Raw genomic sequence first — 11681 nt, 5'->3', positions numbered from 1 at the left:
GCGCAGGGTAAAATTGGGTGTCAGCGCATCTTTTTTTTGGCTTACACTTATTTAACTCTGAACAGCGTTATAGGAGACAAACATAGCCTACTTATGCGGCTGCCTTTTTAGACAATTTATTACGCTGGGAGCAACGGCTGCAGAGTCGATAAAATTTGCAATCGAATTTTGATAATGAAATATTAAACGAATGAAACCCTTTTCAATATTAATATATAAACTGTTGAGTATGCGCGATAAATTTGAGTTCAAGCAGGTAAATCTAACTCGTTTATTCTCATTGAAAGCCTGTACCTCTAACGAGTTTTAGAATACGACTCCGGTACTAATTTTATCGAGCTGTGTGCTCAAAAAGGTCGAAAAATTTTAATCTTAAAATGGTTCAATAAAATGATTTTAACATGGAATCAATTGAAACTTGTATTTTTTACTCAAATATTAACATACAAGTATCTCAATTCAACAAAAGTGGGTAAAAATTGTCAGTCAGTAATCAAAATTTGCCATATATATATATATATACGCGCCTTTTGCATACATATGCCGCCAGAGATGAGATTGGATAGCTTTGCGTCGTAGAATCCATAAAGAATATATTTTGAAAAAAGATTTTCAAAAACTTGACGTTTGTATTTGACGTATTCAGGTCAAAATTGGTTGTCATCGTATTTGTTTTTGGCGTCCACTTATTTACTCTGAACAGCGTTACAGGGTACAAACATACGCATTCGGCTGCTTTTATGTGGACTAGCCTGCTCAATTTATTATGCTGAGGACCAGTGCTGCAGAGCCGATAAAATTCGCAATCGTTTTGATATTGAAAACTTTAACGTATAAATACTTCTTTTTAATATTAATTTTAGACTGTTGCTACATAAATAGTGACGTATCTAGGGTGTGGCAGCCATCTCTTGAGCCGTGGGCGCCGTTCGTATTGTGGCGCAAAAAAGGCGAAAATTTTTGATGGTGAAATGTTTCAATAAAATGATTTCAACATGTGTGTGTGGTATGAAAGTATATGGCGCTTTCAACAATTTAAGTCTTTTGCGCCAGACAATTCAAATCAAACTTTGTATATGTTTATAGTACTCTCTTGGTATATTTCACAAAATCAACAAGAGCAGGGAAAATGCTAGGATTGCTAAAGATAGGTCTGAGTTGAAAATCAATGCCATAATCGCGGCATTTCATCTTAGATGTCTTCACTTTCTATATGCACGACAGTTCATTAAAAAATGTTGTACTGTCTCTGGAACATTACAGAAATCGCAAATTTCATTATTATGGCATCCTATTTTATGAAGGTGCTCATTTGAACGGCAATGTCCCGTCTGAAGTCGAAATAAAATTTTGTCCATTATTCGTTGTGACCAAGTGGAATTCTTGATTTCAACATGGAATTAATTGAAACTCATATTTTTACTCAAATAGTAACTTACATTTATCTCAACTCAACAACAGTCGTTACAAATTGCCAGTCAGTAATCAAGGGGGTGCGTTTTTAAAATTTTCCACGGAAGCCATTTTGCATATACGTCACATGGGATAGCTTTGCGTCGCAGAACTTGGAAGTATACATATTTTGAAAAAAGTTATCGAAAACTTGACGTTTGTAGGTCACGCCAGGATTGTGGAATCGGAGTTTTTATCAATAGTGGAGTCGGAACAAGAGTATTTTGAACTCTCTGGAACCGGATTCTGATTTTCAGAATTTCGATTACCGAATTTCCGGTACATCCGTGCTGTACTCCGTAGTGAGTGTATGTACCAGGTTAAGTTTAGGGAAAAATTTTATTCCGATTTTCATTATTTTAGTTTTTTTATTAAACGAGACTGTCTTTGTTAGCCAAGTGAATATAACCCCTGCCCAGAGGTTTTCGTCCCTTTACACAACCTGATGTAAAATAGGCGGAAAAAATCAGTTACCTCCATATTGCACGCCTAACGCTCGATTGCTACTTTTCAGTACGTTTTCGACTTTTAGTTCAGAGCTCGGGACCTTGCTTTTAAGCAAACTAGCAACTATTCTATCAGGGTATTCCCGTAGTATGTGTACCAGGTTATTAGCCATAATTTTAAGTTTGTGTTGGCCAAGTGAATATACCCCCTGCCCATAAGCTTCCGTCCCTCAACTTGATGTAAAGTAGGCGAACCAAATTAGTTACCTTCATATTGGTACACACACTTCTGGAGCGCCTTTATTACTAATTATTATCAGCAGGCAATTGACGAAGGCAAATCTTTGTGGCTGAAACTTTGTTTTCTCAAAGCTGAAAAAATCCAATATTTTTGTCGGCAGGGAGTAAAAGGTAGAAATTTTTATCGGCGGAAATCTGGAGTGACATTCAAATGATTCGGAGAGTAAATTTTCCACGTCGGCATGATCATTGGTCTCGCTACTACTTGCAAAGATGTAGCCCCAAATTTCCATTTTTAAAGAGTAGTTTTGCGACAATTGCAGTAAGACATAAATTCTTACATATTTTACAACGTCATTTTACTCTATTCTTGAACAAATCATTGAAAAATGGCCTGCTATTAATCATCCTTTTTGCCAAATGAACCAACCGAGATGGACGAAATTGCGCGTTTATATAGATTGGATAACTTCTACAGCGAGGTAAGTCTGTTAGCGATTCTTCAAGTTTAAGGTATTGTTAGGTATCAGTTGCTACTTTTATTTAGCCTTGTTTGGAGTAAAAGGGCGTATTGCGTCATTATACCAAAAATTGCCCCCCCCCCCTCCTTATTTTGGGCTGCTTACGCTCTCGGCTACTTCCCCAGCAAAAACATATCGCACCTATATCTGCTGAGGACTTTGTGCATCGTATCAACGCGTAAACTAATTTATTGTGTTTTTGTATTGCCGCTATGCCATTTGTTCCAAATTATTCCTGATTATGCTGTTCTCGCATAAAAACGTTTCGCGCTGTGCCAATTTTGTAGCCATAAGTTTTTAGCTATTTTAAGGTTGCCGCTGACAAGTAGACCGAATGGTCATTTCGCGGTTATCCCGTCATTCTGTACAAATATTTTTTCATTTTTCTTGTTTTCATTTTGTTATATTTTATCAGAATGACAAATAAAAAACGATTTGATTGATTGATTGATTTATAAAAATTCGCCTTTCCACATTCAACTGAATAAATGAACTGAATTCTTTTGTACCCGTAAGGTGGCGCTATTGATTCGTAAACCTGCGGTGAACGAACTATTTCGTTCTCGCACATGCGATAAATATGTGACACATGAGAAGGAATTTACCTTGTTGATTCAATGACTTTGTTTCTGCAGCAACTGGTTAATTATTTCGGTACTCTCGTAGTGTACCTGGTTAAGGTTAGGCCATAATTTTATTCCGATTTTCCTTATTTTAGTTCTATTACGAGTTCGGGGACTGTCTGTGTTGGCCAAGTGAACATACGTACTCCTGCCCATAGGTTTCAGTCCCTTCACACAACTTGATGTAATATAGGCAAACGTAATTAGTTACTTTCATATTGGTACACGCACTTTTGAAGCGCCATTATTCCTATGACCGATCTGAATTATTTCGTGAAGCCACGTAATTAAGCCGTCTTATTGGCTTCCCCTTCTTGGAATAAATATCAACAAAATCTGCCCAGCCCAGAAGGCCGAGATATGAAGTTGGTTTTGGGAGGTCATGCATATATACACTGCAGTGAGCAAATGCTGGTATATTTTAGTTAATTTTACTACATACTTGCCACAGTAAGTTGTCCTTTTTAATACTGAAAAATAATTGCAGGCATTTTAGTGAGTTTAATACCAAAGCGAACCGGTTCATCCTTACAGTACTGGATAGTGGATACAACGCTTCCGTATGCCTTTTTTGCATTAAGCAAATACTTGTATATCCGGGTAACTTTTACCGCCTTTTTCCATATTAAACAAGCATATTCTAATCTGATATTACGTTCCTAAACTTTTAAATTCTACTACTTGTTACAGCGCTTTCGTATGCCCGCTTCACAATAAGCAAACACAGCAGTGAACAAATACTGGTATATCCGGGTTGATTTTACTGCTTACTTTTCATATTAAGGTATTCCAATACAAAGAAAATGTTCGCCACACACTTGCTAGGCATGTTAGTGAGAACCCGTGTGTTAGTGAGATCTTTTGAATCCCACTAGTGGTTACATCACTTTCGTAGTGCTGCAGCAGTAACCCAATACCTGTACATTCTAGTAACTTTTACTGCCTATTTTCATATTAAATTATCCTTCACAATACAAAGAAACTGACGTTTTACATTTTTTACACATGTACCAAACAATAGAATATATCTTATCCCCACGCATGATAGTACCATAACACTCTTATATTTGTGATCGGCCTTAACAAGTATTTTATGAATGGGAAATGGAAATACAAACTACATACTATCCATAGCAAGTGGCCTTTCCAATACTGAGAAAGTGATCGCCATACCCTTGCTAGGCATGTTAGAGGGTTTGATACTAAAGGGAAACCATTCATAAAATTTAAAAAAGGAAAGGTTTCGAAAAAGGAAACACTGCAGTTAACAAATACTGTTATATTCGAGTTAATCTCGCTGTCTATTTTTCATATTAAGTTGTACAAAACAATAGTAATAGACGAATTGACCGTCTTTAAAATTTTAAATTCCGTTGCTGGTTACAGCCCTTTCCTATGGTTGTTTCGCAAAAAGAAAACACAGCTGTTAAAGCAAATACTGGTATATTCGAGTTAATTTTACTGCCTATTTTTCAAATTAAGTTGTCCATTCCAATAAAAAGAAACTGATCGAGTTACACTTGCTACACATGTAGACCAAACCAAACAATAGAAGCGCTACATCTTATCCTTACGCACGATAGTACTATAACGGGCTTATATTTAACAAGTATTTTATGAATGGGAAATAGTAATACGAATCTTCATAAGGATGTTTTGCTAGTTCAGCATCCTAAAGGAAATTGTTTCAGCTCTTTGACGAAATGCGGTGAGGGTGTGTGGACAAGATTTTTTTAAATGGCATTTTATGTCATTTCTGATCTTGACATGGGCAAAATACGACCAGTGTGCCAAATTCGGCTCGTTGGGTAATTCAATCTGGCTCATCTGCAGCTGCCACAATCAAACTAAAATCAAATTTTGATGTTTTAGCTAAAAAATAGCTCAAGGAATTTGTTGAGATTAAATTTAGTTTTGGCACGATGCTTATTGTTTTTAAATTTTACTTTTGTAACACTGTAAATAAAATTCTTTTCCTAAAATGTAACTTTTTACGTCACACATACATGGCCCACCAGTCTGGGCGGACAAAATTTTTGACCCCTGGTTTCCAAAATCTTGTCCACCCCAGTCCTGATCGCTTGAAATACGAGCCCTGCTGAAGAACATTGGAAGTCCCAACTGATTCCAAAATGCAGCAGGGTAATTATTATTAAGTCAGTTCAGTCTGGAACCAAAATTAAAAAAATTCATTCCCGAAGTTTTATCTTTTAAATTGGAATTGTCAAGTTAGACAGTAACAGCTAGCAGGTCGTGCCGGAAGTCGAAAAACGTGGGTATTCAAGCGTCTTAATGGTCTAAAAAGCTTGTCAAGCAACGAAAATGGTATGTATGATACAGAATTTTTAGACCTCCTGAAGTATGCGCACCAAGATGGCGCACAACCTGAACTCAGGTTGTGTACCAGGTTAGGGTTCAGGCTATGCGACATCTTGGTGCGCATACTTCACGAGTATCGAATTTTTTTTATATTTCAAAACGGGGGAGGGAGAAGGAATTCGACCTTCAACCCACTAAACAAGTCGCAACAATATCAGCACTATTCGCATCCGTGGTTCATTTTTTAAAACGCAGAATCAAAACCTCTTCTGTGTGAATGTTCCATAATCTGAATACAAGTATATAGAATAGATCTACGCATAGTAGTGGGATTCAGCCGGTTCGCACCGGTTCTATAGAACAGTCTCACAGAATTTTATAAATCAGCGAACCGGTTAGAATTACTGATTACTGCAATGTTGTGTTTGTAACAGAACCGGTTGAAAAATATGACTTTTGTGTTGGAACCGGCTGACAAAAAATTTGAATCCCACCACTGGTTACAGCAGTTGTTGAAAGCAGCGGGGATTCAATGAAAGGGAATCCATAAAGCCGAATACTCCTCACTAATCACACATCACCGAATTCACCAAGTGTAAGTCGCGAGCGGTACTTTGGTACTCCCGAAACTTTGCTCTGAAACTTCCAATTGCCGAGTTAGACTGTATAGGAGCTAGAGCAGGGTGGTCCAAGGTTGTGGGCTCCGCGGGCCACAAATTTATTTTTGCGTTGTTCGCGGGCCACAATAGTGCCAAGAATGGGTAAACAGTGCAATACAAAACAAACACTTTTATTGTGCAAACACATAGTTACCCGCATTCGATTTTAGGTTTCCAATGATGCCTGTATTGTTGGCATATATTCCCGACCAAAAAGATGGAAAGTCAGATAACAAGTCAGACTGCCAAGCACATCTTTCAACTTCGCTATTTGCCTCGGCTAGCCATAACACTAGTCAATTCAGTGACATTAGTGATGTAACAATATGTCAAAAGATTTTTTTTCTTGTTAATTTCATTACGAAACAACACGAAATGCGATTTTTTGATTATTCTCCGAATGTGACGCGGGACACAGAAAATGAAGCGGCGGGCCACATCTGTCCCGCAGGCCTGGGTTTGGACCACCCTGAGTTATAGAGTCTGGTCGGAAAACATAGATTTTCAAGATTCTTGGGTGTCTAAAAAGCGTTTCAAGCAATAAATAAGTGCTATGTATGGTACAGAAAAATGCCTTCCTAACGCCCCTGGTTCCAGTAGTCAACACACAGAAATCATGGTGTTTAATATTCGTCTTTGACAAAAATTGTAAGAAAATCGCGAGACAAACATTAACTCAAAAACAAACAACATTACGTCATCTAGATCAGAAATTATATTAAACCATACCCGATCATGCAAGAAACATCGAAAAATCATGACAAATTCCCCTTTTCGACATTTTTTTAAAAGAAGTCTGTAAATACAAAACATGGCCAATTTGTGGAATACAAAATTAGCGAATTTTTGTAAAAAAAATGATACTTTATATATTGTGTTTTTTGGAAATATTGGAAACTCAGCTTATGAAATTGTTTGCAACGACTTTGAAAGCCAAATCCTAGAAAAGGGAGGCAGCCTAAAAAGTTTGAGTATCACTGTGCTAGATATTTGTCCAATCCAAATCCAAAATTTCCCCTTATTCCACAAAAAATTAAATAAAAAAACGACACCCCTGAAAAGTACACACAAAAACTGCTTGACGGAGACCAGAGTTCGAGCTCATTATGTCTGGGTGGAATATTTCATTGAATAAACTTGCCATTGGTGAATTTCCAAAGATGTAATTTCAGTGCAGAATTTTTCTAAAGCATCGTAACAACATTTTGTTGTGGCCCTTCAAGAAAGCGACTACGGGAAAGCACGAAAAAAATACAAATTTCGTGGAGATCCGGTACTGGAAATTAAAAATTTATTCCAAAAGTTTCATCATCAAATTTCTGAAATTATATTTGCCAAGTTAGACCGTAACAGCTAGCTGCTCCAACGGGAAGCCGGAAAACGTGGATTCTCAAAAGTCTTGGCTGTCTTAAAGCATTCAAAGCACAGAAGAAAACATAAGTTTCAAAGAAATCCGGTACTGGCAGAAAACGATCGGGCATGGTTTAACAATAATTTCTGTTTTATTTCCTAAATTATTGAGGTAGATTTGCAGTTATAGCAGTTTATAGACCGAAACATTACTTCTTAAATGTTTGGAAGTTACAATTCTCTCCGTAAAAGTAAAAAAAGTTTTTGATCCGTAAATTTTATCAGATTGTAAAAAATTCCCATGCGGAAAAATAACACTCAAAATTGTTCGAAACATATGAAAACGGAAATAGTCAAAATGAAAGCGGAAATAGTTTTTTGACCTGTTCATTTGGGTGACCTCACTTCCGTTGCACAAAAATTCTGCGGCTCATTAACTATCTCATGCAAGGGAAAAACTAAAAAGTGAAATTACCATTTAGTAGGAAAATAACAGCATTATCATTTGTTTCTGAAAATCTTTTTGTGGCCCAAAAATGGGCCATGGCCAATGGTTGAGAAAATCGTTCCTTTTTTTTAATATTAAGTGTTTTCGCAGAAAGATTTTTCATTTTTCTTGTAGTTTTTCCCTTATATAAAAAACTTAATGAGCCACAAAATTTTGCGCAACAAAAGTGAGCAATGAAAAAAATGTTGAGAACAAGTGGTACCGACGAAATTAACATTCGAAAAGTCATCTGCTTTCTACCAGTAATGCATGCTTTACTATAAAATAGTCTGGTAACAAACACTCGCCATTCTTTAAAATGGTTCCCAAACTCATGATACTAATTATCTTATAAAGTTGGCCGGTGCTTTTCTATCTCGTTATCTCAAATGAAAAATTACAAACCCATAATTAACGGGGTTTCTAAAAACCATTTGAAGTGGTTTGAGTCTAGGGAATTTGAAACCCGGAATACTAAACCCGATAAGTACATTCTAGAAACAAAACAGTTAGGAAAAAGGATGGGTATTTGAATCCAATCGCCAACTGAACGCGTTACTAAATAGAAGGCAATTGGGTTGCCATATAGACAGCAGGTTAGGATGGAGATGGATATATGGTCCTGATTGCCACTTGAATGGCCTCCTTCATAGAGGAATATTTGGGCTGTTATATTAACAGTAGGTTATGTGTATGGATGAACATATGGTCCATATCGTCATTTGTCCTCCGTTAGACTGGGCTATTATGAGAAACAGGTTTTGTTCATTACTTACCATACAATCAAGAGTTTTCCTACTGACGCAAATATTATACAAAATTACCCCCGAAATGGTGACAAGAATGTAATATGTGGTCGAACAGACAACAATTCTAACAAAATTGAATAATCACAAACAAAACAAAATATGACGTCATGTAATTATAACGACATCAATTAATGACGTCATATTGAACATCAAATTTTAGGCAGCAACAAAAAATGTACAAACAAAACACAAACAGCCCTGAGATCAAACGCAATGGTTGCGTGGAATAACACCTGCACACAAACAAAATTTTTGCCTTGTATAGTCAATGACTATGTTGGTAATGAATCCTTTTTATGTTTAATCAATCTTTAGCTGAAAATTTTTAAAGGGTAAAACAATAAATCGAAGTTTTTATAACACAAATTTAACGAGTTCTGTAAAACTTCATACTCGTAAAAGCAAGAATTTGATTTCATATTTGAAACTTTAAGTTAAATTTTGAGGGTAAATTTCAATTATTGTAAAGTTTTCAAATTTATGAGAGAGTTTAAAAAAGAACACATAACTGTGTATATTTCTACAGGTTGTGATTTTGCTATTTCCTCCCCAATTCATAAAAAAGTAAAATAAAACAAGAAAAAAAGGAAGCGTTTGCACTTCGGTTGATCATATTCATATTTCCCGCCGAATATTATATATTTCCCGCCAAAGAATGTATATTTCCAGCGTAATATTGTATATTTCCCGTCAAATAGCGTATCTTTCCCGTCAAAATTAAATATTTCTCTTCAAATATTTTATATTTCTCCCCAAAATAGTATTTTTCATACGAAATATTGTATATTTCCCACCAAAAAATGTGTATTCTCGCTAAATATTGTATATTTCCCACCAAAAATTGTATATTCCAGCAAAATATTGTATATTTCCCGCCAAAATCTGCCAATCTTTGTTTGATTAGCTTCAAACCAGCTCTTTCAAAAGATTTTATTTTCGTCCTACGCGGAAAAATTGAGGTATTCGGTATTAAAATATAAAAATTAACTCCATTGTGCCCCTAGTGTCACAAAACCATGATTTTCCAATGAAAATTGTGTCCATGCATGTGTCTCAAATGTAATTGTGACGACATTCACTATTCTTGGTCAATTTTGTTGAGGTAGAAAAAACGAGAGAGGTTACGGTTGATTGAACACAGCAAAATGAGAGAATCGAATACTGCGGATATTTTATTTTGAGGTGTTGTGATATATTGTACCATCAAATGAAGAGCTTCGCACAGTGGCGTGTGAAGCCTATTACAAATGTGACGTCATCAACTGACGTCATCGAAACAGGTCACTCTTCGAGTGTGGAGGTGAAAATTGTGTGGATTCGGTTTAGCCATAAAATGATTGGCCTATATGAAATTTTGGGCGAAATTTTTGAATTTAAAATTACGTTATAGCGATAAAAATGGCAATTGGTTTCATGAAGTACTCACTAAAAAGTCCTCATTCAAGGAAAAATAAAACAAATGACCAATTGACTAAGTCGTCAGACCCCTTTGTTGGTTTGTTCAAACTCAGCTCATGTATCTGTGCCTTTTAAACCTTGTCTGCTATGCAGACAGACACAGCTAAGCAGCAATGTCCCGTTTGGGCTTTATAAAGTCAGTTTCACCACTTTAACCATATCTAGGCTCTTGGTATTGTCCACTAGATGAGGTAGAGGACTGGTTTGAGGTAGATTGGCCATTTGAATGAGGTAGTTGTTGTTGTTGTTGTTGTTCAGTTCCGTAACCTTGATTTGAAGTACTTCCGGTTGCCACAAGGTGGGGGTGTTTTATTGGGCATTTAGCAACTAGATGCAAATAGGATTTGCAATGGTGACATCGTTTTGCCATTGGTGGCTTCGTGCATTCTTTCACATGGTGCCCTATCATGTCACAATTGTAGCATCTGGAAAATAAAGTTTTTTTCAGTTTTTTCCGGTGTAGGGCAGTGGTTGCCAACCTTTTTCATTGGGATTCCCCCCTCCCTTAGCATACAAAGTAGTTTATTTCTTCAATCTGAATTTGATGGATCTTCAGCTACTGATACGCGCAAGTCACACTCTCGCTTTGTGTAATGTGTGTACCAGGTTATGCCATAATTAACGCCATACTTTTATTCCGATTTTACTTATTTTAGTTCTATTACGAGTTCGGGGACTGTCTGTGTTAAACAAGTGAATATACCTCTTGCCCATAGGTTTCAGTCCCTTTACACAACTTGATGTAAAGTAGGCGAACAAAATTAGTTATTAGTACACACACTTCTGGAGCGCCATCTTTAATGTGTGCATAAATAAGTATTATAGCAAGAATATAAGAATATTAGTAATACCCCAGCAAATACAAGCCAAATTTTTTCCCCAAAAACTAACGACAAAATTCCTCATTGGGGGGTGGGGGGCAGGATTGGGGGGGTTAAATTTTTTCAAGTTGGATAACGTGGGCTCATAGAGAGTGAGTGAGTAAATTATTTTTTATTTTCAAGCGTGCTGAAACACTCATTAGATATCATTGGAAAATAACATTTTTGCCTCTTTGAGGGACACCCCCCTTCCTTCCCCCCACACACATTCGAAATTATTTCTTCTTGTTCAATCGTGCCAATACACTCATTAGATATCATTGGGAAAGAATATTTTAACCTCTCCGAGGGAGTTATCGCTAGACAGAAATAACTACTTGGTGGTTGCTAGAAAAGCAGAAAATTTGTCGAACAACTTTTTGTTTTTACACAGAAAACTTCACAACGTATTATACCAGGGGTGGGCAACATACGGCCCGCGGGCCGGGTCCGGCCC

General features: G+C 36.6%; 1 protein-coding gene across 1 annotated transcript in view; it reads right to left on the bottom strand.

Annotated features, from left to right (window-relative positions):
* Positions 1-6874: 6874 nt before the first annotated feature.
* The window catches only part of LOC120334792 (protein lin-28 homolog A-like), a 37079-nt gene continuing 32272 nt past the window's right edge, over positions 6875-11681 (bottom strand). Inside the window, exon 5 of the mRNA XM_039402298.2 lies at positions 6875-10789. Coding sequence (XP_039258232.2) covers positions 10516-10789 — 274 coding nt within the window. The 3' untranslated portion in view covers positions 6875-10515. The remainder of the gene's footprint in view (positions 10790-11681) is intronic.

This window comes from Styela clava, chromosome 1 (assembly GCF_964204865.1).
Source record: "Styela clava chromosome 1, kaStyClav1.hap1.2, whole genome shotgun sequence".
NCBI lineage: Eukaryota > Metazoa > Chordata > Ascidiacea > Stolidobranchia > Styelidae > Styela > Styela clava.
Note: the sequence above shows the minus strand (reverse complement) of the source record. Positions and strands in the feature narration are given on the sequence as shown.